Source organism: Arvicanthis niloticus, chromosome 6 (assembly GCF_011762505.2).
Source record: "Arvicanthis niloticus isolate mArvNil1 chromosome 6, mArvNil1.pat.X, whole genome shotgun sequence".
Taxonomy (NCBI): domain Eukaryota; kingdom Metazoa; phylum Chordata; class Mammalia; order Rodentia; family Muridae; genus Arvicanthis; species Arvicanthis niloticus.
Genome location: NC_047663.1, coordinates 96,928,539 through 96,955,967, shown reverse-complemented (window position 1 = coordinate 96,955,967; position 27,429 = coordinate 96,928,539). Strand labels below are relative to the sequence as shown.

The following is a 27,429-nucleotide window of genomic DNA, read 5'->3' as shown; positions in this document are numbered from 1 at the left end:
CATGCTGTCAGCTTTCTCCCTTTTACCCAGTACAGGACCTCAACCCATGGAAGGAAAGTGAACTATCTTCTTTTCATCGAAATGACTCTATCACACCCAATCTACACTCCCTCCCAGGCATGCCCTGAGGCTTGGATCTTAGGCAAGTAGACAATATTAACTAACCATCAAACCATGGCTTTTGAACAGTCTTGCATTTTGCAGATGTTAACATGTTCAAAATATAGGAGAAAACTGGAGAGAGAGAGACTCAGGGAAAAGTAGGCAAAAGGCCATCCTATCAAATGTACTGGACTCTATAAAGGGCAAGTGGGAAGACGGATGGGAAAGGAGGTTTACACTGCCTTCCTCTGACACAGTTCTGAGATGAATCATAGTTCACAGTGCCCAAATGCTCATAGAAAACCCACACATTTGTACAGATAATCCGAGGTCAAATACAGCTGCCCTTTTGAGACAAGCAATCACAGAGTGCTATATCCCAACCCTTTGTTTTTAAACTTCACATTGAGATCTCAATCCACTATCCTATATCACCTGTTCTCGTGCGAAGTGGTCCAGGGCCAGTCTCCCTGATGTGGACATAGGCAATGGAGGCGACTCCGGCGATTGCACTAATCCCTTAGATTTCTATCTTACTTTAAAGCCTGAGAAGTTCTCTTGCCCTTGTTATTGTACCTGATCCTACCTGTGACCTCAGGATCAGCTTACCAGAAGACCTAATCAATTTTCACATGGGACTTTGTCCCAGCATGCCTTTCTTCTAATAACTTTTTATTATCCCTCTCAAAACAAAACAGAAATATGTTTTATTTTTAAGTGTATCAAGCAAGTCCTCTTCCTCCCTTCTCAAATACTGCTAAGGAGAATAATTGTTACTAGGACCACTTTTCCTCCTCCATCATCTCCAAGTCCTCCACTTGCCACCCTCTGTCTCTCCTCCCTCCCTCCCTCCCTCCCTCCCTCCCTCCCTCCCTCCCTTCCTTCCCTCCTTCTCTCTCTCTCTCTCTCTCTCTCTCTCTCTCTCTCTCTCTCTCTCTCTCCACCCTGTGTGTGTGTGTGTGTGTGTGTGTGTGTGCGTGTGTGCACATACACACTCATGAGCATTGGTAACCTTCCTCATCTTTGAGACACAACCCTATCTTTAATCCACATCTCACTAGAGGTTCCTTTCCCTTCTATATTGATTGTGGCTCCTGGAGTGATGTAACTAAATTGCAATTTTCCTTTGCAGGCTGGGTGCTCCTGAACCATGGGAGTGAGTTATGTGTGTTCAAGTGCTACATCTTCAGAATCTTGTTAAGCTTTGCCATCTTCTAGCCCCACTGATGGAATATTTAATCTCTGAAATGAGTTGGCTGGTATAATATACAGTGTAGGGAAACCCTGTGCTGTGGATCTTACCTGCAACTGAGGATCAGAACACTGCCATTTGTCAGTACCACTACGACAGCTTTGAATAATCTTTTTTTTTTTAAAAAATTTATTTTGCTTCACTTATTATGAAGATTAAAGGTGTATTGAATCAACAGTTTTATTGGATAGATATCATCTCCAAAAACCACTACATTTTCATTTAAAAGTGGTGAGGGTTTATTGCACGTGCATGTATGCAGGTGCACATGTGTATACACATTAATTTATGTTTGTGATGTACATGTAGAGGTAATAGTAGAGCCTCAAGAGTTGTTCCTCAGGAACTCTCTACCTTGTTTTATTTTGAGACTGGGGAATGTGGCTTGAGAAGTAGGCTAGACTGACTGGCTGGAAGGTCCAGGAATCCCTCTTTGTCTTCTTCACCAAGCAGTGATTATAGGCGTGTGCAGGAATCCCTCACATTTTGACTCTGGTTCTGGGAATTGCACTCAGGGTCTCAGGTTTGCACACCAAACACTTTCCCAGTTGAGTTACCTCCTGCATCTCCAAATGTCTTATTAGAAATGGCAAAAAATGTCTCTTTATGAACAGGGGTGTGTTAAGAATTTTTAAATGTGCCTTCTTTATTCCAATTCCTGGACATGTTTTTTTCTAATTGCACCCAGTAACTCGAGGCATACTAATGAGAGCAGACACCCACATATATCCTATTTCTATTATCACCCCAAATTTTACTTAAACACCAAGATGTTGGGGCCATACATATTGGTCAAAATCTTTCTGACCTATCTGTGCCTTAACTGACTTATCAATCATTTGTCTTGAGAATAAACCTCATAGGGTCTGAAGATAATTAGACTTGGGGAAATAATCGATACGGCTTAGCTTTATATGAAAACACCCACCTGTCTTTGGAGAAGATTTATATCTGTTCCTAGAATATGCAGATTTATGAATATTTGCTTTACCACACTTGTATTCAAAAAGAATTTAAAATAGTTCATAGTATGACTGGAGGAGAAACTACACACACAAAAAAATACCCTCTAAAATGAAAAACCTTTTAAAACAGCATTCTAAATGCTTCCCAGGATGTGTGTGTGCATGCAAATGTCATAATCTATCAAAGCAAATTAATACTGTTCGGCTAGTAATTAAAGGTCTTCATTAAGAAGTGTGCCCTTCTTCCCCACCCCCATCCAACATCAGCAATAAAAATGCACTGGGGGGCACCAGAAGGTTCTATAGGAAAATCAATAACTTGCCATTTTATAATTAAAAGAGAAAATAAATGTTAGGGGAAAGTCCACTAAATTAGGAAAATTACCTTTAGGAGAGATTGAAAATATTGATTTTAATTTACAAAATCTGTGAACTTTCCATGCCCCATTTTGAGAGACAATTGGAGGCTGGGTGGTTCTTTCTGCATAAGCTTGAGGAAAATCAATAATTATGTGAGGGGAGTGTCATAAAATCTGTCATGAACAGATCTTAGACTGAGAAATGACTAATGAGTCTGGCTTGCCATCTCGGACACACATAGAGATGACAAATGAAATATCCAAAGAAAGCTAGTTGGAAGGTTTTCCTTCCCCTCGGATGGGAGGCACCCTCCAAACTGCAGGAGAAAGTTAGCTTATTTTCACAGAAGAGAAGTTAGAATGCTTCATAAATTCCTGGTCATGGGCGTGTAGCTGGAAAATGTGGGTCGTCATGCCCAGACCTCACACTTGTGTGGTGCTTTGCCAACTGCGCTCATGCCTTGGTCTCCTTTTGTGTTGTGTTTTTAAAAACCAGGGTTTCAGTGTACCAGGGTTTCAATTTGTAACCCATTCCCATCTCAGACTCAAGTTGATGCTCTTGCCTCAGCATCCCAAGAACATGTGCTTCCATGCCAAGTTTCTTGCTTTGAAAAACAAACAAACTTTAATATGTTGGGAAAAGATCTCATAGGTATCACTGGATTTTTAGGTTTCTTCATAGCTGTCCTCACACAACCAAGTCATATACTGTGGTGGTGGTGCTAGAGCAATTCAGAATGATCAGGTGGCGTCTTTTTTCACTTTACTCGTTTGGATTTATAACAGTGGAATGAACGCCATGCAGAAACATGCAAATAAAGAATTAATATTTATAAAAATACAATAAAACCATAGAATCCACTTACAAAGTACTAAACTCCTGGGATTTATCAGAACCCCCCTTTGTGTTTTAATTTGCAAAACTGCCACACAGTTTTAATATATCTATGTATGGAAAGTGCTTAGAAGAGGCCAGCCCACAGAAAATACTGAATACACATTACCCCCCAAACTTACTCTACTCTCTCCTGCATATCTCTCTATCGAGGCTGGCTCTTGAGGCAGTTTCAAGTAATGTTCCGATACTATTGAAGAAAAGCAGATTCTTTTACACTTGCATATGTAGGCCAGTCAAACCCTATTTTCGTGTTCTTCAAAGTCAGAAGGCATGCACTCTGGGAAAGCTTCCCAAATAAAGGAGACTGTTTGATGCCATCTTGATGAGTTGAGGCAAGAATGACCATTAGGCGGGGGAAACTATACAATTCTCTCAGATCATGCCCACAGTTGCTCCAAATTCCACAAGGAAATACTTCCCGTGTCTTGCTCCTGTGTTCAGGTTTTCTCCCCCAAACAGGCACATACCGCAAACGTTCACAAGTCTAGAGAAGCTGCCATTGCCTTGGATCAGCTGCTGCAGGTTTGTGACTGCCTGTGTAGGTGTGTGGAAGCCAGATCTCTACTAATCTTTTTGGGAGATGTTGTGTATTTGCAACTTTGGACGAGATATACCCCATCTTGCTCCTGCACAGATGGCCATGCCCCTAAGCCCAGGCATTAACACTCCCAGTAGACATGCTAAGGATGTACAGGCAAGCCCGCTTCCAAGTTATGAAAACAATCTGAGGCTGACAATGTGCTCAAATCTCATCAGAATCAGCTGATAACATGCCTGACTCCCATCCTGACACAAGGGTTAAATATCAACTTGCTCATTTTTATTTAACAAACATTTCTATGGTGCTGAATAAGTAACCAAGCCTTCATATAGCCCTTCCATGTATTCTAATGAACTCCTATGCACTTGATGCTTCCATAATCCGTATTTGAAAGATAAAGAAATTGAAGCACAGAGAGGTTCAATGATTTGTCCAGATTCACACATCTGGCAAAAAATTTAGCTTTTCTGGTTCATCTTCCATGTTCCTTAGTCTCCTGTGTGTCATCTTAGGATGGAGGCACAGTATAATTGTTGAGAAGCCTTAGAGCCAAGTGTGTCCTCCCCTGTATGAGTAAACAAGGCTGCTGTATGATGGTGCAATCCCTAGAATTTATACTCATACAGGAAGAGGAATCACATGCATAGAGTTGGAATAGAAATTTTATCTACTGTATGGTCCCTCTCCCGCTTTATTCTGTGTTTCATTTTTAGTTTGGTTCATGTGTTAGATTAGCTACTCTCTTTCTTTCACATCCTTCAGGAGTGATGGTTGGTCTCAGAAAAAGGACAGGAGTTGAGCAACTGGAAGAAATGAACTGAGATTTACTGTCACCAGTAAGTGGCTCAGATCAATTGGTCACTAACTCTAAATGCTTCAAAAGAAGGTTTCCATAGTAAGGTTCCTTTCTCACACCCATGAGGTACTAGGCCTTCAAGACAGCACTGATGATAAAGCCTCAGGATCAGTGGCAGGATAATCCTTGCTTTCAAAGCTGGGGCTCTAAGCCGTGGATGCTTCTAGCTCCCTCCCGTTTGCTCACTGAGTTGTCTGAGTCAGCATATTTCTCTACCAAGGGGTAGTTGATACTCACGCAGGGAAGAGGGGAGGAGAGAGACATATGCATAAAGCAAAGTAGAGAGGAATGAACTTGCCAAGCCAAATCGATTCATGGAGAAAGATCTAAGTTATTTTTTTCCTCCTAACTTTTACCTAAGCTGTATCTTGGAAACTCAGTTTACACATTGCTGAAGTGATGGACTCAAGCCTCTGCTTTATTAGGAAAGGAAAGTAGCTAGAATGGAAATGTGTAGTTAACGAGTGCATGGGTTGGCACTGCATTAAAATGGGTATAAGCCACCACCCATCTGTCCAATGTACATAGCCCCAGTTCTTTCCTATGGGAAATCCATGTGAAATGTCACCAGGAGCAGAGCCTCATGCTTAGTTCACAAGGTCATTAGTGAATTGCCTTCAGTTACTGAAGAGTTTAAAATGCTCTTGGTTTTGTCCAAAGAAATCATTGAGAATGTATTAGGGTGCAATTCCTGGTTTGGACTGAGCTGCAAAACTCGTGATTGAGGGACAGGCAAAGCACATTTAGAGAAAACCAAGCAACACTTTGGCGTGCAAAGCAAAGTTCCTTACCTGCATAGAAGTCGGGGCTGTAGACCGCGCCCACAACTGGATTTAATTTCCAGCCTTAAAATAAGCACAGAAGGATTACATCACATTTGAGTCAGGAACTTCTTCAGGTAACCACAGTAAAAACAGACTGAGAGAGTGTGCTAGTTTGTGTTTGAAATTTCAAAGCTATGGAAGTTGAACATGCACAACATCCCTTGCAGACTGGGGGGTCTGTGGTTTTGGTTTTCTGCTAGTGTGGGGAAATGGAATGGAGAACTCCTGACCGGCTACAGGTGAACCTTGTGAAAAAGACAGGGTTTATTTTCAACCACATCAGTAAATCCACTATCATAATTTCAGCTTTTGTTTTATTTCATATAACATTATTGGATAATCCTGGGTTATCCAACAATGGTCACATGGTGCCTGGGTTAAAGTCACAGATATTTAAAAGCTTTCATAAACAGAACTCTTTGAGGGAAAGCACTCTGACAATTAGTGTTCTTGATTATGACCTCTAGATAGTAGAGAATTCCAATTCTCAGCTTTGTGCTTTGTGAATAACAGAGGCAATGTTAGTTTATTCCCTAGAGATCTAGCATAAAAACCTTAAGCAGTGCTAAATACTGAAGGTAACTTTCAAATCACCTCTCTATAACATTAACAGTATTCTCTAGTTTTTAAAGTGGTTTTGATAGAGCAAAGCCTTAAATATGAACTCTGGCTTCTTAGGACTTGTTCAATAAGAAGAAAACCCACAAAACAACCATAAGCTAAAAAGTACATTACAGATCTGTTGGATTTTTTATCTTTCCTTTCCTTTTCCTTCTTTTTTTTGGGGGGGGGGGGAGAAACCTTGAGGTATTTCATAACATAAGAAAGAATGCATATGCCTCAGAGAGTGTAATTGGCTCTGATATTCCTAGTAAATCTTTATGGAAATTTCAATAGTAGAGTTGTTTTCAATTATGTACTCTTGGAGTTTTATGTAGCTTGGGCTGGATTTGAACTCGTTGTGTAACTAGGATGACTGAAGGTTTGATCATCCTGCTCTGGAATACTGAGACTATAGGTGCGGGATACCATACCCAGTTGATGATGGGATGGGTTTGGATTTAGTGATTCATGGATGCCAAGTATGCATTTTTCCAAATGAGCTCCATCCATCCTGTGGGCCCACGTTTCTCAGACCTAGGGCCAAATGCCAAACACCTTTCCACAACGGACCTGAGAAATAGAAATGGCTGGTATCTAAGAGTTGTGGTGGTTTGGACAAGACATGTTCCCTGTGAACTTCTCTGTTTGTCTGAACATCTGGCCCTCAGCAGGTGGTGCTGCTTTAGGAGGTTGAATAGCTTTGGGGAAGTTGGGCCTAGCTGGGGGCAAAGGAATGCTTGGTCTCAGACTGTGAGGTATTTCATGTTAGAGAGGTTGACTATCTACAACATGAAAGCCTAATTAAGTCATCCTCAATTAAGGTCTCAATGACTGTGCTACATCCCTGATTATCTCTGACCTTTTCTTCTAAACAAGGCTACCCATTCCCAGACAGGGAGCTTGAATATCTTTTTGGATCTTGTGCTTGCACTGGATGCTACTTTCACCTCTCCCTTCACCCCTGAAGCTTGATTCTCTTCTAGTCTTCCCCTTCAGCCAATGGCACTTCTAACAATGGAGTCATTTAAGATGCTGCCCAATTGTTGCTACCTTATCTTCATATCTCATATAATCCATTAAAAGTACTTCATCAAACTTGGGGGAGTGCCTTCCTTCTTTACAATCTGTTTCCTACCAGAGGAGAGTTATAACAAAGCAACATAAACCAATAACAATAATTAAAAACTACCCTGTGGCTGGAGAGATAGCTCAGTGTACTTCTCAGGCAGAGTAATGAAGTTCAGTTCCCAGCACCCATGTTAGGTAGATCACAAACTTCTAGAACTCCAGCCCCAGAGGGATCTGGCATCCTCTTCTGCTCTCTCCAAGTATCTACACTTGCATGCACTTAATCTACATACCCACTCTCACGCGCAGCCACCATGTGCATACACATACACACAACTAAAAATTAATAGCTTTAAACAATCAAAGATAAAAGACCCTACTTATTCTCCCTTCTTCTACATTCATTCTATCCACAATGGCCAAGAGGTATGTAAGAAACCAGCTACCTTCTCTGTTCTGCTACTTCGAACTCTGTATCTTTCTTCTGGACTCAAGATAAGCACAGACTGGTTGACTTAGACTAGAAGACCATGTAGTCTAACCATGGTCCATTCACTTTGCACCACTACCCCCACCCTCTCCAGGGTGTTAATCTTTTAAATCTGAAAACCACCAAGGCTAACTGAACATCCAGAGACTTCCTGTCCTTGCTTGGGGAACTCTTCCCAACTCTTTCCTGAGTGTCTGGGTATTGGCTGGCTCTCCAGTTCCTTTCCAAAAGATGATATTAAAGGTCCTTCTCCTGCCTTGTCTTATGGGCACTCATTGGTTCATTTTCCAGTTACATTTCTGCATAGCTGCTAACAGTTTCTAAATCTATTTTCTCGTTCCTTTCCTTTCCTTCCCCTCCCTTCATTTGTTTTCTCTTGCACTCTCATACTGAAAGTTAAATGGAGGCAACACTGCCAAGCACAGTCCCAGGTGCTTAATGCACTTGACAAAGACTCAATATTCCTACCCGTAAAAATTCATAGATGACTCAACAGGTACAGTAAGTATATCTTAAAATGTATCCTGCAAGCAAAATCTGAATATTCTGTTAATATCTAAATTAGTCACTTTATCAATAAAGTAAGAAAATCGATAATAAAAAAAAAATACTCACTATTCCATACACATGTGCTTAGTCTTATTCTAAAGAAATCAAAAGGTACAAAGAGCTTTTCCTATGGTCTTTTCAATGGTCTCATTTCCCTCTGGCTAGGATTTGGTCTTCTTCTGCCCTCCAGAAGGCAAAGGTTCTACATGCAATGAAGGACCTGTTAAGGACTGCTGTCTTCCAGTGAAGGCAATGAGAACTGCCCTTGAAAGTCACCTCAGAGCAGAATAGCTCAGACTCACAGACTTCAAGAAGACTTATGTAAATGTATGCAAATCACACGCAAATGGACTTATCCTTTCTGTGGCTCCTTCTTGTACCTGGAAGAGACCCCTGGGATAACCTTGCTGGAAGTACAAGCCTGCACTGTCAGGAAGATGGACAAAATGATTCCGATTTTAATTTCTGAGACAGTTTATGTATGTCCCCAGGCTTCGAAAACTCTGAGATTTTCATCAGGGACATTAAGTCGAACAATGAGGCTTACAAAAAAAGAGAGAAGCAGATAAAGCCTACCACTCCCAGCCTCCCAGGGCCCCATCCAACAAGGCAATGGAGCAAAGCCCAGGCAGGCTCCTGGAGCTTTGCCCCTCTGAGCTCAGTCTTCAGAGAGCCGCATCAAATCAGACTCCCCACCTCCCTGAAATGTAGCTTGTCCAGGCTTATGTACTAGCCTGCTTCAGAAAAATGCTGGACAAGATCCCTGGTGTACAAGCCTTGCTCTAATGAATGTAATAAAACTTTAGAAAATGACCTTGATATATTCTAAACAGAGACCTCATAGATCAAATGGAGCAAGAGGCCACATCCAAAATGTCAAAGCATTTATTCAGACATTGGGCCTGTGTGTTGTGTTCTTATATGTCACAATATGACTCAATAGTCATTCTGGTTTTTTTTTTTTTTGTTTGTTTGTTTGTTTGTTTGTTTTTTTAATTTGTTAACAACATACCAACATATAGATTTCACCTAAAGAGTTGGATTTCTGGTTCTCATGAAACATTGGAAGACATAGCACCTTCATGTTAGGAATCTCTTCAGATAGCTTTATTACAGGTGACCAGAGGTAACTGCTCAGACAATAACAGCCAGTCAAAACTCCCAACTGTGGCCTTCCGTTATCAAACTGTACTGTTCTGTATACTCAGAGAGAAATCGCTTGTTTCATGTAGTAGACACATAAAAGATAAATGTTTTAGACTGACTTTAGGCCAGGCCTTGTCATTCCAGATGTTTGGGGGAGCCTGAGGCAGGAAAAAATCTTAAGTTCAAAGCCTACTATGATTATAGGCAACAAAGAGTTAAAAGGCCAGGGTGTGCAACTTAAGTCAGTCCTTCTTTCCAAATGAGAAGTAACAATGAAGCTGAGGAGGGAGTTCAGTGGTAAAGATAGATGATAAACAAAAGGAAACTCTCAGATATGGGCTGCGGAAATGCTGCTTTGTGGCTGTAGCATGCATGGACCTGTACAACAACAAGCCTCTAAATATTCAACTAAAAATAGCAAGGACTGCATGTGCGCTTATGGAAGCTGGAGAAAATCAGGGGCTTCACTGTTGAAGCTACTGTTACTCCAGCTCCAGTAGGCCGTTCCACACTCATATCCAAACAAGTAGCCTTGAGTGTGGCCAAGCAGTGTGGCCTTGACTCAAACCAAACCAAAAACAAAAAGGCAAAGGAGTGGGACAGATGGTGGGACACTTGGTGGGAGGGCAGGGTGGGGCAAGGCTAAGAGGAAATAAGGATGGGTGTGACCAGAATGTACCAAATACATGAATGAGACTATTAAAGAATAAACAAATAGACAATCAAATATACCAAACAATGCAAAAACAAGAGTGAATTTCTCAGACTCTTTTCTCATTTGTTTCCCTTGCTTGGAGGCTCCTTAACATCTTTTAATCTTGGCTCCCACAACCCAGCCAGAAAGAATGAATGAGGTCACCATTTGAGGCTGAGGCTTCTCTGTAATCACAGACCTTTGCTCCACAGGCCAACAGTCAAGCCGAGGACACTGTTTCTACCTTGCATCTTAGTGGAGCCTTACTTCCTTGGAAGATCCCAGTTACCTAGGGTGTTGGTTCCAATGTATGTCCATCTCCACTGTATGTACAGACCCACTCGGGGAGAATTTGAATAGCTTGAATACATGTCAGCAGTCACTAGCAGAGTTCACACTAGAAGCAAAGACTTCCTTCCTTTCTCCATAATTATGCATTTTTGTCCAATTCCAGCCTTGTAAAACTTTCTAAAGAAACACAAATCCTGTCTAACAGCCATGCTTTGCCAACTTTTAGAAAATCCCTCCAAATCCAGTTCTCAATTTGTTATTCAATGTACAGAGCCCACTTCTTCTACTCTTGCCCTATCTATCCACAGACATGCTTTTAGAAGAAGAGGAGGAAGAGGAAGAGGAGGAAGAGGGAGGGGGAGGGAGGGGGAGAGAGGGAGGAGAAAGGGAGGGATGGAAGGAGGGAGGGAGGGAGAAACTAATTCCCTCTTTTGGGGAACTTTCTGACAGGTAGAATTTGCAAAACTTCTACATACCTTTCTATTGTCTTTTATAATATATGTATATTAGAACATCATTGGACTACCTCTCGTATCCTCCACACTGATCTCAGTCACAGTCTTCTCCAGCAGCAGCCCCTCCATACTCTCCTATGCTGCCTTTTCATTGCATTAGGACCAGTCTTAGGCATCATGAAGAGCCCAAAACTGTTGAAACTTCATTTGAATATATTATTGAAGGAACTCAGGAACATGAGATTGGCAACTAATTTGCTATTCAAAAGCTTGAAGATTGGCTTCAAAGTTTGACAACCTATAACTTTGGAAAAGGTATTATTTCTATGGTATATAAATCATACAACTAAGGAGAGATCTCAAAACGATTACTGTCTTATCCTACTATGGCCTCATAGGTATCAACATTTTATTCTCTGTGATGGCTTGAATATGAAATGCTACCAAGAGGCTTATGTATCAAGGGCCTGCTCATCAGATGATGAGGCTGGGAGGTGATTAGATCAGACATACTTAAGGTATTAACCTCCTGATGAATTCATTACATGAGGGCATTTGAGAGAGGGGTTGAAAAATTCAGGCTCTTTTAAAGTTGCCCTCAGGGAGTATGCCTGTGAAGGTTTCTCATGGTCCAGTCTACATCTCAGCTTCCTGTTTGCCAAAAAGGGAATTGTCTCTGCTACATATCCAACCATCCTGATGCTCTCTCTCTCACCACAAGTCAGAGCCCACAGAGCCATGGGCTCCTGCAGGGACCTTTTGAAATTAACTGGTTAAAACAAACCTTTCCTCTTTATGCCAGGCACTTGTGTCACATGATGGAAAGTTTCACTACCACTATGTCTTACAAAACCCACACCCTCCTAACAATTTTAAGGGGCTTTATTTTCTCAAATTGTATTCAGTTATAATTTGAAAAAAAATTATAGACATAGTGGCAATTCTTCATACATGAAAGAAGAGGCTCCATTCACTACTTATATGACCATTCTTTAAAATACAAATGATGATGCTACCTTTCTAGGGCCTTCACTTGGTTGCACAGTCTTTGAAACATCTTAGATCATACATAACACACAGTGTTACAGAAATACTAGCCATTTTGAATGGGCTTTGACTTGTGCTTAAAATTTCTATATGAGTCAGTTTTTATTCTTTGGATATGAAATTAATCAACAACTCTTCCTTTAAAATAAAGACATATATACATTACATGGCTTATGGAATCACATTTGATTTCTTTGTTTTACATTTGTATGTATGTATTATAGTATGTATATGAATATGTATATATTCTTGCTTGTATGTGCATGTGAATATGTATGTGTGCTTGCATGTATGTCAACATGTGTGTACATACATGTATGTATTATAGTGTGCCTGTGAATAGGTATGTGTGTGTGAACATGTCTGTGTATGTGTGTGTGTCTGTGTGTGCAAGCATGCACATACTCAGGTTATACAAATGAAGCCCAGAGCGCGATGTTTGTGTCTTCCTGCATCCCTCTCTACCTTATTTAATAAGGAAGGTCTCTTACCTGCCTATCCAGCTTTTCCAAGATTTCCCCCATCTCCCATATCTCACATGTGGATACTGCAGGCAAACAGCCACAGCCACTTGCCATTTGCATGAGTGCTGGGAATCTACACCAGGCCCTCATTCCTAAGTATTCTACCCATCCTCCCAGTCTCCTGTATGTTCGTCTTTTCACTCAACACACTTTCACACCTTCCCATGCATGCAAGTACACTTACAATTATGCAGCATACACACACACACACACACACACACACACACACACACACATTTGCTATGCCATGAATTTTCGAATTTACATTATTTAGGGTGGATGCCAGGGTGATCACCTGCCAGTTGCAGAGCTATGAATTTTACCCAAATAGAAAATCCCCATAAACATGTAATTTCAGAGATGCTGGGGGCTCAGAGAAACTATTTATACAGTTCAAGGGCACATCCTCCATTGCTGAGGCTAGGGAAAGTGGACAGCAGAATAAATTCTTCTTCTTTCTTTCCATGTTATATTAAGGATATGTATCTGTTTAATGGCATTGCTTTTGAATGTAAGAACACTGACATCATCAAATTGCTTGCCACCAGCAGAAAAGATGAGAAAACTATAAAATGCTAATGTGTTGGTAATAGTACAAAACTAGAAACCAAAATAATGACACATCAGTGAACACCGAAGATCCGAATCAACTTGTGGAATGCTATATAGTCATGAGAAGGACTTAGCTCTATCTGTACCGATCAGCATCTAAAGAAGTCCAAATTGACTCATAAGAGCTGATTAAAAGCTATGCATGCCATAATGGTATTTATGTTAGGAATATGTAGATCACACTGTGAACGCTGTACACACAGAGCTATGTGTCTATGTGTGTCTATGCCCGAAGTGCAAACTGAATTATAGGCAATAGTTTGAAACAGTAGCTTCCCCTAAAAGGAGGAGCAAGCCAGGCTGGCAAGAGTACTTGCCAAAACATTTTTCACTTTGTTTCCTCCCTGGTTATTTTCTGCCTTAAAATAGGTCTAGGTTTCATGTATAATTAAAACTTTAAAAATAGAAATTTCATACATTTTTTTCTGTTGTGTGTAATAAACTTACATTATTTTTAAAGCCTATAAACCAAAGGGAAGTAAGTATCTTTTGGTCTTGCTATTCAACACAGCATAACCATTTGGGTAGAATTACTGGCATCAGCTGAAATCACAATGTACATGAGTTTCATTACTCAGGAGTTTTTCTCATAATCCTAGTTAGCTTTACACTGCTCAATTTAATGGATGTAATTATTCTATCGTGTTCTTATACTTTAACTTGCTGGACCACTTCTATTTACATACGTATTGAATGCATATGGATATGAGTAGTGTGTGTAACATGTACACATGTTGGGATGCCTGCACAGAACTTTGAGTGTCCTGGTTTATACCGTCATGGCTTTCTCCTATCTGAGGCAGGGTGACTCATTGAACATACAGTTAAGCTAACAGCCAGCTAGCTGGAGTGATCCTTCTGCCTCCACCCTGCACTGAGTTGTCCTTACAAGCAAGTGCCTAGTTACGCTTGGATTGTATGTGTGCGTTGGAATCTGGACTCAGCTCTTTCCTGCTACATTGTCTTTCTTGCTAATTAACATAAAAGCAGAAATCTCCCTTCATACTCCTTAACAGATCTTTACATTGAGAAGGAGAAATGGATCAAACTGTGAGAACAAATTTAATATCTCTTCATATAACTGTGAAGCACATTTTTCTGGTGATGGTGGGACTCAAACCCAGAGTCTCCTACGTGCTCAGCAAGTATCCTTCAGCTGAGCTGCAGCCACAGCTGCATGTCAGTTCTTTGTCATGATAAATCCAGGGAAATATGGTAACCACAGAAATTCTTTATCCTACAGGAGTCTGCAATACACACCATAGCCTCACCTGGCCCCATGGCCTGCAGGGATACCTGCATCAGAGAGAATGGCCCTCTCTGTAGCCACTCTCCCATGGGGCTCAGCCACCAGCTTCCTCAGAAGACTTTAATAGCCAAGAAGTCTGAAAGCCAGAACTGCACTTCCACACACAGGTGACAAATTATTAAGAATATATGAATTTTAAAAATAACAAAATTTTTACTCTTTCCTTAATTTGTTAGCATTACAAGAAATTAAATCATGCAAGTCATGATTGGTGTCAGTCCTGGGGTGGGGGAGTAGGGATTACTCTAGAGAGATGAGATGGCTGAATTTGAAAACTGTATGTGCTTTGCTGTGAAAATCATCTCTGAGGTAGTTCACCATAGCCGGTCAGCAATGAAACAGTAGCCATGGAGGGGCAATGTGGCATATGGCACACATGAGCTCACAGCAGCTGTGCTTACAAGACCTGCCTGCACAGTTTATTTATTTATTTATTTATTTATTTATTTATTTATTTATTTTAAAGAATTCCAGTATCGATCTGTGGGAGGCTCCTCAGGCCCTACCCCTGGCCAAGCTGTTGGCAATCTGTGGCTACTGAGCCTGGAGGGTCAGGGTCACTTTTCTTCAAGAATTTGACCACCCCAATGCATTCTTCAAGACCACATCCCAAGGATCATCCCATGCAATAGTAACTGAAATTAGTGGGTTAAAACAAGCAAACAACAAGCAAATAAACAGACATAAAGTTGATGTCAGATATGATGGAGACTCTCTGGGAGAATTGGAAGGGGGATTTGGGATGCATATGAGAAAGAGAAAATGTATACATGTATAAAATTTTCAAAGAAGAAAACAGAAAAGAAACAGGTTTCCTGATTAAAGAATGAACGTTGTGGCCTGACAGGCAGAGAAGAATTCCTGTGAAAGGGAGGTATGTACTTACCATTGGTGTAGGGGTTGACAGTCTTTTTATTAGTCATCACACGTGCCGTTGCGTTATTAACCTATACACATAGAAAACTCAAGTGAGTTTGGACGACGAGGCCAGCCCATGATCCAATTAGTTGCATGCATTATGACTGTCATTACTTATTGAAATCAAACAACAACACCAAAAAAAAAAAAAAAAACCAAAAACCGAAAACAAAAACTAAAATGCATTTTAATTTACAAATGGCAGTAGATGCATAACCCCCCAAATCATACATTTTTATAATTACATTTACTTCATAACCAATTTAACTTACAAATCATTTCAATAAAGCAATGTCATCTCATTTAAAAGTTTAATAAAGAGACAGTAAAAGCAAATTAAAAGATACTGCATAATTGAAGATTTAAAAGCATGCGTGTGCTCCATGGTAACACAGAAACAAGAAATAGGTTTTTAAACAAAAAAAAATCGAGTTAATATGGAAGGGGCATGCAGTGGAGAAGAGGGAGGAGACAAAGTACAGGGTACATAAATGTCAAGGAAAGGGACAGACAAGTTTAAGCCGTGTGCAACACTTCGGGAGAGGGAAACCATTGGGAAGCAACATCTAGCATTCAACACTTGGAACAAGAGCCTTTTACATTGCAAGAATTAACGAGTCATTCAAGCTTTAAGGTCACAGCTAACAAAAGGGTAAAGGAGAGGGTGCATTGTGTAACACAATATGGAGTTAAGGGTCTGAGTAAGATGTGCACTGCTCGTAACTCAGTCCAGTCAGAGCCTCCCAGGCTAGCTTAGAACGTACACTCAATTACAGGCGTACCAAAGACCCAAAAAAATGGAGCATCAAGAAAACTTAATACAACAAGTCAAAAAAATTCACGTGGTAGAGAGATATGTATAGAGATATATCAGCACTAAATACGTGAAGCGGCAGATGGACTCGTCACTTACCATTCACCGCCATCGCCAGCATGGGTTTGTATACAGTTACCATGGTTACTGAGAGTTTGGTGAGGGGCCTAAGCGTTACCGGCGAGGGGGAAATAAAAAGGCAAAATATGCGACATCTTACTCCAAAGACTAAAGCATTTTTAACTGGTATTTTTTTTTTTTTTTTAAAGTTTTAACAGATATGACCCTTTGATTGTGTTGAAGAGGAACCCAGTGGTGTGAAGGGCAGGCGCTGGATGTCAGAATGTGGGGTCTGCGTTGCCAATCCACAGAGGCCATGTATTGAGATGAGAAATCCTGATTGCTTATTCAGTGTCTAATCAGAAGAATGCAAAGAATTCAAGCTGGCTTTTGTTTGAAGTGAAACATTTAATAACAAGTGCCTCTCATTTCTTTTTTTCTTCTTCTTAGAATTTTGAATGTTATTGTCTTTAAAATTTGGTCTAATTTGCAAACCACTGTGGATCCCTCTTCAACCCTAAAGTGGACTGAAAAAGAAACAAAATAAAACGAAGCTTGCTATATTTGGTTTGGTTTGAATACTGTGTCCTCTTTGGATTCTATGGCACCCGTTGTTCATAAACCATTGAAAAGAAACTAAAACAAACAAACAGAACCTTTCTTATTAACCTTCCTGTCATCTCAGTTTTGCCATCTACTCTCAAGCAGTCCTATAAAGAATAACATAAAGTAAAATTTAACAAAAAAGTAAGGCCAGTTTTCCTTTTTATATATAAATATATATAAATATATAAATATATATAAACAATGAGAAGGGAATAGGGTCACACACGAGACACCAATGATGCACCTGGAAGGACGAATGAGCGTGAAGCAGACATTTATAAAAAAAGAGGGAAAAGGAAAATATTTTGGACATGCACCTCGATTTTACGGCCCTCTACCACGGTACCGTGCAATTTCTCCCTCGCCCTGTCCGCATCCGCACTATTTTCGAAAGTTACGAAACCAAATCCCTGCATGCAGGAGGGAGAAGGAGAACAACATGCATATTATTATTTCAGTCAACGACCACTTGGTAAAGTTCTCTCTCTTTCATTGCTATTTCTTGTCCTGGCTTCCGTTCTGTAACATGCAAATTAGAGAAATTATAAAAACACTAAGATGTGCAGTCATTAAAGCACCAAATGTGAACGAGATTTTTTTTTTCCTGTCACCCGTTAGCTGGAACCCCTAAAGAATTCAAAGATGGATATGGAAACGAAAACCAAACCGACAAACAAACAAAAAAAAATATACCTTTCTAAACATCACTACAGAAGAAAAGAAACCAACCAAAAGGAAAATGAGATCAAAATAAGTGTACAGTCTCCACAGAGAAGAAATGAAAGAACGAGAAAAAGAAAGGGAACCAGGTTCTTGACATGCAAATTAAAAATAAAACAGAATAAAATGTGTGCACGGAATTCAATAGTGAATGCTCAAGTCCTGTCACATTGCCTACGGAGTCATGCTGCGTGGATTTAAGAACACTTCTTCTTCATGCAGTTTTAGGGTTATTCAAGTCTGTCAACTGTACAGCCTTTGCTTCTCAAAAATAAAAAGAACAAGCCTAAAAAAAGGAAAGACCTTTTTTTTTTAATAATAAATCTTGATCTTGTAGTTCTAATAAACAAAAACATAAATCACATGAAATGAATACAAATAAATTTTTGTTGGTTAATAATGTAGATAAGCAAGTTCCATTCTGCATCTGTGCCTTGCCCTCTCCACCCCCCCCCCCAAATATTAAAAGACATTGGAATTTGACATTTTACATTAACTTATTAACAGGAAAACAATGTTACATGGTACTAGGCTGGTAGTCATTTGCTATATCAACAATTAGAAAAGTAAAGATAGTTCCCAGACTGGGCGAATCTGTGCAGCACACTGAGATCTCCTTTGAGTAATAAATAGCAAGGATATCCTTTGCTTTACAAGTATAGTTTTTGCTTTAATGTTTCAGCATCTACCACAAGCCCTACTAATCTATCTCGTCAAAATCTACATTTTTCTTCACTGACGTGGTTCTTATGATGAGTATAGAAATCTGACTTACTAGTACTTCTAAAATTCTTAAGCTTCTTTGTACATATTGTTTAGAAATATATACACCAACCTTTTGAATAACGTGGGTACCCTTGGGTAAGTTGGGAGTAACATTTCACTGTGTGGTGGGGATTGCTAATTTGCACAGAAGAAGCCTCATGCACAGTGAAGACAGTTGCTTCATCCTTATATGGATGACATTCATCTTTACAAAAACAAAATGTGCAATACTCATACCTGTAGAGTGATAACAGCCATCCTAGAGTTGGCACTAATGATGACCTCATAACTGAGGGATACTGGAGAAGAGTTTCCAGGTACATTAGCTAGGAGACACTAAAACTGGACTTGTCTGTGGAAGGTTTTGAGCTGTGCACGTGTTCAGGTGCTGGGAGATGGACATTTGTCAATAGAAGACACAGTAAAAGATTAGATGTAGTTACTTTGACTGAATGACTTCATATTGCTTTTCCTGGAGTGAGGATTCATAAAGAAGACATGCCTGAGTGATCCAATTAATATGCAGTGACATGTCCCATAAAAACTTCGCACATGTTGCCTACCTCATCTGGGTGATCAAAAATATTTGCTAATAATGTTCTAGCTTTGGTGAGAAAGTAATGATTACTTTTTGATGGTAAAGGACAGAATTTGAGGGGATGAGCTGATTCATTTGACAACGCTACCTTGGATAGTGGTCCTAAAATTCAGTTGTGCATCAGGAAGGAACAGAAGCATGGTCACATTTCGATTCCTGGGCCTCATTTTGTATTTGCCACATCAGAAAACCCTAGCAGAGAACAGATAGCCTTTTGCCTCACAAGACTACTTACATGATTCCATGGTTGGATTTCCTTGATCTTTCTATTACACACCCACAGAAACAAAATTATATGTGTTGGAATAAGTAAAATGTTATATCCCTGCTTTGGAAAACATCAGTGGAGAAGGGTGAGTTTATGACTCTAATTTTATGCATAGATAGATGTAGGGGCACAGTAAAATCATATGCCCAAGATGTCTCAGACATGACCTTTCTCTCCTTTATGCCTATGTCTAAAACCCTCCAAGCCAGACACTTAAGAATCTGTAAGAGAAATAAGGGATCTGTAGCCTCTCTTCAAGTGAGAAAAGACAATCTATAGTTCCCACTTCACAGATGGAGGAAAGGGTATCATCATTTCTACTGAGACCAAAATATTGTTGAATGACATGTTGAGACTTGTGAAGGGCAGGTTCAAAGCTGAGCTTGTCCTAGAGATTACCCCCAAACAGCCAGCAGCTTGGAAACTTCTACCTTCCATCTAGAACAGAAATGTTACAGCTTCTTTGGGTCAGAAAATGATCAGAAGTCCCATGTGGAAACTGCCATTAGGAGTAGAGATATGCTCACCTGTCCCTCTGGGATGTCAGGGGTTCTGTGGCTAAAGCCCTGGGCCCTGATGTCTGTGGAAGTGGGAGCTAAGGTATATGGTGGTGTCTGTTGGCCTTCTGGTGGTCAAGATTACATTTCAAGGAAACAGCACCTTGACATTCTTAAAAAGATGGTTACTTTTGTCTTTGCCTTGGAATGAGTAGAGCATCTTTAGATTGAAGAGGTTGCTGGGGTGAAATGACATAATGACATAATGATGTGGAACCCTGGAGCGTGCCCATTCTAGCCACACAGAGCTGGGTACAGCAGTGCCAATACTAGGGAAGCTGGGGCAGGACAGTCACAAGTTCAAGGTCTGCCTAAGTGACTCAGTCTAAAAACAGAAATAAAAGGGACCTTGGGGGTTAGCTCAATGATAGAATGCTCATCGGGCAAAGTTTGATTGCTAGCATGGCATAATTAAATAAGAATCTCAAAGGAAAGGAAAGAAGGATGGGATAGAAAGAGGGGGAGGGAATGAAGGATAAAGGAAATGAGGAAATGACAAAAGGCAGAAAGGGGAAATAAACAAAGAGGGAAGGAGGGAGGAAAGAAGGGAAGGAGAAAGAGAGATGAGAAGTTGATTGTCAGATGTCCTTCCTCTCAGAGACATACTATGTCAGGTTCTACTTGGACAGGCAGCCAGAGATGAGAGAAGAGGGCTTCCCGGAGGAAGGGTCTGTGTTGACAGACAAGCATGAAGAACAGGCCAGCTGACCCAAAATGGAGCCCTAGAGCATGGCTTGCTGATCTCAATGCCTTTCAGTGAATCGTGTAAGTTCTCACTCTCCTGTCTCTTCCTCCCTCCTTCTTTCTGATCCTGGTATTTTTCAGTGGTGGATTTCCTTTGGGGCCCTCAAGTGGATGCCCTGTATTGTATGCTACAATGAGGAATTCACACATTCTAATCAAAATGAATAGTCAAGCCCTTCAGTCTCCATTGCAGAGAACACTCGTGGAGAACAGGCGAGATGTCAAGAGGGTAACAGAAACCCGTTGTCCTGACCGCCAAAGCCTTTCGTTCACATCTTTCCAATGTCTTTTGTATATACAGCCTTTGTCTTTGTGAGATATCATCTTCTTCCCTTTCTGTTCCTGTCTTTCTTCCTCCTTTCTTCACTCTCAGCTTAGTTCCTCCGCTCAAGAAGCCTCCCTACTTCCAACCGCATGCTGAGAGTCTCATTAGCCCCTCATGTCATGGCCGAGTGCAGCACATTTAATGGCAGCTGCTCATGACTGCTCTTTCCTAATGCTCAAGAAAAGCCGACAGCTACAAGCATGTCTCTCTTCCTCAGGAATGATCCAACTAGTGTGGAACTGGTCCACAGATGTGTATACACTAGATCAAAGACCAAACTGCACATTTCTTAGGGATATTAGAGAATAACTAATTCTGACTTATTCTGGGGCACAAAGTATTTCAAGAGCAAAAGAATGAGTTTAGAGCTCTTAAAAGAATAATTGAATTGTGTCATTCATTACACCTGCATGTAGTCCAGTTTTGATGAGCAAGTCTGTCTGTCATTCCTTTTGAAGCTGTTTCTTTCCTATAGTTTCTACATATATGCCAACGATTCAGGCTGTGTGTTTCTAAAGCACCACAGATATTGCCTGTGGATGTGCATCCACACACATACAGAGTTATCCTCTCTTGGCTTTGAGTCATCTGCCTCAGGTGACTCAAATATGGAGACTAAAGGACCAAGAGACTTTCTGGTCCTTTGGGGCCACTGGTTTCCTTGCCAACAGAGGCAGTAACTGATGGAAGTGAGTTCCTAACAATGATTTCTTTTCTTAAAGGCTAAGGTGGAAATGGTTCTCTAAATAAGGCCCTTTCTAATAAAAGATGCCAAATGTAACAACTATTCGTGTGCAAGCTGTTTTCCCAGGTAGCATTCCCAGCTGGATAGTCTCAGGGACATTCCAGGGACATGGCACCACCCAGTCTATACACCTGCAAGGGAGAGACTGAGTGTTCCCACCTGGAGAGACCAAAAGCCATTCTGGATGTTACCTAACCCAAAGGGAAGAAACACAGAATAGCCCGACAAAGTCCAAGCTTCAGATGCTGAAAATGGAAGTGTTCTTCTCCCTAGAGCCACCAGGGACAGGCTGATCAAAGAGATGATTGGAAAAGTCCTAAAAACAGCACTGCCGTGTTCTTTGAAAATAGCCATCAGTACTTTAGTGGTGTCCCCAAACATCGCTCGGAAAGGAATGGAATAGCTTTCTTCAACTGACAAAAATCTTACTAAACAAAATGTAATTTAAGGAGAAGTTCTAAACAAGCCACAGACAACAAGGAAAGAAAAATAAAATTAAAAAAAAAGGAACCCATATGACAATTATAAGATAAAGAGCTCAGAATCAGGACAAAGTTAGGACACATTGTACATCATCTTCACCCATTTTGCCAGGAATCAACCAGGCCTGAGCCAGGTTTAGCCCTAACCATATCCTTCTCTTGATACACCTTGATCTGCAGGCATAAAAATACTCAATGGTCTTCAAAGAAAAACAGCTAACTTCTTCCTCTCATCACAGCTAAGAGGTCAGACTACAAGAATGGAAAATGGCTAAAGTTGACAAAGAAAGACCAGTTCCCCAAATGTGCAGAAGTACAGACTTTTAATGGATCGACTTTCCATTCATCTGAAAGATTACAGAACTATTTGTATGTGGAAAACCAAGTCCTCAAATTTTGTTTCCTTAATTCAATCAACACTATACTACTCAGTCAATGTTAAATCTATTTAGGAGGGACTTGGCAGAGGGCAGATGCTGTAAGGAATAATAAATTATAAGGTTTGTTTTATAGTGTGATTACGGTGACATGTAATGCTTAGGCCTACCTGGATGCCTACTTGTTCTGAGTTGCCCATAGAAGGGGCATTATGAAGCCCAAGCAATGTCTCTGCATCTGATAAAAATGGTCTCAACACCCACATTCAGAGGCTAAGGATGGAAGGAAGATGGGGGATCAGATCCTTAAGATCTGATTACCTGTAGCTGTCACAGATTCTGAGCTATTCATGGCTGTGCTCTATCCGGCTTCTATGACCACTCTCTCTATCCTCATCCAATTTCATAGACAATGTTGGACCATCTTAGGCAATTGTTTCCTATGAGGAGTATTTACATGAGGCATTTGAATCTTCTCAGTGTACATAAAGATTTAAAAAGAGAGAGGGGTCTTATGGCATCAACAGAGACAGTGATGAAATACTTGTGGGCAAAAGGTATTCTATATTCAGGTGAAGGCTTGGCCTTTGAGGAAAAAACAGACACTTGTGTTTGGCATTTTGAGGACAAGCTTGGGAGGTTTGCTAAGGTGTGGAGTGCTGGGACCAGCTTCAGGGTTTCTGATTCAGTAGGTCTGGGCTGGAGATGGAGAGTTTTCTCTTTAATGAGCTCCTAGATGGTGTTGGTACTGCACATTTGGAACCACACTTCTACAGCCATGGATAGGAAGCACATACTGTATATGTGTATATGTGTAGGATGTTTACACGTCCTGTGTAGGTACTGGAACTTTCTTAGAGCCTTCCATGAACAATTGTCAGCTCTAGAAAAAAAGCGATTTTAAACACTGATTTCTTAGTAAGAAAATAAACTCGAAGCAATATACAAATGTACAAAATGAGGATCTGTAGCATCCTAATGAACAAAACTGTGTTCAAAAGATTGGTGTATATGAAACTTTTCTCCTCTGCAACCCAGGAAAAGAACTGCACTTTATTAATACAGAGTAATCACATATTTACCTGCTCATGAGACTATCAACTCACTTTTTAATATAAAGAACATAATTATCACTGAAAAACAAAAAAAAATGTAGCAACATCATTATTTTTTTCTTAGGCATGGGTAATTCTCCTGTGGAAATTTAAGATATGTAATTATATCTCTATATATTCGAACCAGAAGGTACAAATTACCCCCTATACATTTTCAATGGAACCCAATGCATTTCTCAACATTTAGGCAATGGGAGGTGGTCTCTAAAGACGTTCCCACTAAAGTTCATTTCTCAGGTGCTGATTCAGGCAGTGCAGTTACTTCCCTTGTCCCTGACAGACATGTCACAACAAGCTAAGACATTCCAAACTGAATCAAGTTGCTTACCTTCGAGCCTCGCTCATTAAAAATAATTTCAACATCTAATATTTTACCAAATTGCTGCAAAGAAACAGAAATATCTCATGAGCAAAGAGAGAAATCAGATAAATTATACAATATATACCAATAATTACTCCTCAAGTCAGAGAGCTTTCACTTAGTTAAGAGCATGCATTTTTTTTCTTCTGTTACTAAGTGACATGCTTAAAATGAGAAAATGCTAGAAATTCTGGTGTATTCATTATCTTCTGATTATAGCCCTTCTACCAGGGAAGCCCAGGAAGTCAGAGCCCAGAGCCCAGGACAAAATACTAACCAAGAATATTCTCTCTCTCTCTCTCTCTCTCTCTCTCTCTCTCTCTCTCTCTCTCTCTCTCTCTCTCTCTCTCTCTCTGTGTGTGTGTGTGTGTGTTCCCAGGCACTGAGCTGCAGAGATTAAGAATGGCTAGTGATTACCTATACAACATTTCTACCAGCCACTGGGATAAACACCCCAAGGGACCTGAGATTTGGATAATAAAATACCCAACTAGAATGTGATCTTGAAGGTTTTAACTCTGAGCTCAGAGAAAAAAAAAATCAGAGCAGCCAGAGTATGTGAAAAAAAGTGCACACACAAAAGTTGTGTCATAATCCAGATATCTGCAGAGCCAGGATGGGCCTAGGGCGATGCCCCCATGTCCCCCAGATGAGAGCCTGTACTTTTACACAAACACATTTTACACCCCTCCAGGAGCTGGCTCTATAAAAGGCCCAGAAACAAAAACTTTAATTAACAAACAACCAGACAGGCAAATAAAATGCAAATGACTATTGACACATAAATTTCAAATTTTATAGAATAAACAAATCCCACATAATATTAAGGACATAAGAGAAGATACTTGCTGTTTAACTGAAATTCAAATCTGAATATTGTGTAGTGTGTGTGTGTGTGTGTGTGTGTGTGTGTGTGTGTGCCATTTTACATTGGGCAGTCTTGGTGAACATTGCCTATCAAGGAATTGATGATGGGCTTACACAAAGGGGTTCTTTGAGAGCATGAGCATCTGATAAGCCAGACTCCTTCTAACTTAAGGTTCTTATGTTTCCTAGATATTATAGAAAATGGCGTATGTGTTTCTAGCATATAGCTTCTTTCCCATAACACTGGTGGAAATGACTATTTGAAAGCAGGCAATGTGGCCCAGGGAAGAGTAAGGTGGGATTCTTTCCTTCAATGCAGAATGGAAGGGCAAACACCCATTTTAATGACTGGACAAAGAAACAAAAGCCAGGGGGATGCATTCCTGCAGACCTTTTTTCATTCGGTATTTTCCTGTCATCCGCTACCTGTATGTGCAATGTGGATTTTCACTGCAGACATGGTACCCTACAAAAGTCTGTTGTTCTCTCTTCCCTGGATGAGAGTGTTAAGCTTTGTTCTATAGCAAAGGATAGTGGTGTTTGGATGAGGGTGAGGTCAGAATCAAAGGAAATAAAAATAATGATTCCAAGAAGCTGAGCAGTTTTTCTGATCAAACTGCCTAGGTCGGTGAATTGCAAGAAATTTGGAGAGTCAAGGGCAAAAGGTTCCTGCTAGTACTCAAGAAAAGAATTATTCTATAAAACATTTATATCTATCTGTCTGCCTGTCTGGTGTGTGTGTGTGCATGTGCGTGCATGTGTGCATGCGTTTGTGCGTGTGTGTGTGTGTGTGTGTGTGTGTGTGTGTGTGCCATTAAGAGCAGTGGAGGTCAGAGGACAAGTTCAAAGAGTTAGTTCTCTCCTTTTACCATGTGAGTCCTGGGAATTGAACTCAAGTCATTATGCTTGGTTGATAAGGGCCTTTGCCCAAGACTCAAAGAACATGACTCAAGAACAACAACAGAAAATATCTGCAATATACGGAGACTGTCATTTTAAACACATGTGGAATTCTATCCTTGTAACAATTAAGAAAGCTCAGATATATCAATAGGCTAGAAATACCAAATGCTTGAAGTAATAATACTTCTAACTATAGGATATAAAGAATCTCAAAGCTGGATCCTTTGTGTCACAGAGTCTATTCTTCAAGGTAAGTCTTCTATTCAACCTTCTTCATAGACTCCTTGGTGAGCAGACATACTAACTCATTTCATGTAGAAGTTCTGGGTTGAGAAAATGAGAAGATAAAGCCACGGAGAAAAGCCTGTAGCAAGCCAGTACATCAAGCAGAGTACTAACAGGTATCATACAAGCTTACCCTATAGTTGGCACACATTAAGCATTTGGTTTAGAGAATTTTATTCTTTAATTTTTTTTCTTTTAAAACTTATAATTACATTATGTGTTGTGAGTGTTCGTGTGTGTGTTTATATGTCAAGGCATGTGCGTGGAGCTCAAAAGACTAAGGGATGAACTCAACGCGTCAAGCTTGGTAACAAGTACTTTATTTTCTGAATCATCTTGTCAGTCCTTTGGAACATTTTTTGTGTCAATATTTAGGGCACAGAAAAAAAAAAAAACACCTCACTGAAAACTGACAAAGAAAACTTTTCAATGTGACACATGAAGAATTGGTCGTTCAGAGGTGAACCAAGTTCCATAGTAAAGAATCCTCCACTGTGTAAGCACTTCAGAAGAACAACTTCTGCAGAATATCCCATTCCCACAGATGCTTTTATATTTATTTCAGGCATCAGAGCCTAGAAGCACATATATTTATGGAAAGAGAAGGCTGGAAAAGACATCTTCCAACACCATGAAGCAAATGTCACCCGTGGAACATTCCTCCCTAAACAGTCTACACAAAACACTTCCCTTAAAATAAGAACCGGATGAGACAAACTGATCAGAAACCCATCTTAGCATGTGTCATTCCCTAAATGAAACAATGACACCATATGCCCTGGAATGATCTCCAGTGTTTGCTTCCCTGGCAGGTGGCTGGGTGGATGGTTCTGGAAGCCAGTTAAAAGAGCCATATAGGAGGAATGCTGAAGCAAGCCCAATTTCTGAGACAGTTGTGCACTGTATTTATAGTATCATTGGTTTAATTGAGAAGTTTGGTACTAATGATGCCAACACAGCTGGCACATCTTCAATTTAAATAGACATGACTCGTTTGCAGACATAACTAGCATTTGTTTCCTCGACAATTCACAAGCATTCAGAGCATCTTAGACCCACATGAGGTATCTCAATGGCTGTATTAAGACCAAAATCTAGAATCCTATATAAGTGTACTTGGGCAAATATGTACTGAACACTTTTAGACAACCTTGTGTAATATTTCACACACACACACACACACACACACACACACACACACACACACAAATAAATGTGAAGGGTGTTCACCAGCTACAGCATAAAGCCCAAAAGTAAAGATTAATTCAGAGTGTATGTATAGAGACTAAAGAGAGGCTTCCTTCTGGTGCATCTCTTAAAATTTTCTTTATTAC

The 27,429-nt window shown here is 40.3% G+C and overlaps 1 protein-coding gene across 44 annotated transcripts in view; it reads right to left on the bottom strand.

The window, feature by feature from the left end:
- Positions 1-27,429, bottom strand: part of Rbfox1 (RNA binding fox-1 homolog 1) — a 2,075,913-nt gene that overhangs the window by 98,050 nt on the left and 1,950,434 nt on the right. For 38 of the 44 annotated variants that reach the window (XM_076937354.1, XM_076937355.1, XM_076937350.1 and 35 more), the window contains 4 exons: positions 24,008-24,061; positions 17,301-17,393; positions 15,472-15,532; positions 5,765-5,818 (listed from right to left, as the gene is read on the bottom strand). In XM_076937354.1, coding sequence (XP_076793469.1) covers positions 5,765-5,818; positions 15,472-15,532; positions 17,301-17,393; positions 24,008-24,061 — 262 coding nt within the window. The remainder of the gene's footprint in view (positions 1-5,764; positions 5,819-15,471; positions 15,533-17,300; positions 17,394-24,007; positions 24,062-27,429) is intronic. The other 6 variants (XM_076937363.1, XM_076937366.1, XM_076937356.1 and 3 more) reach the window with 1 other exon arrangement.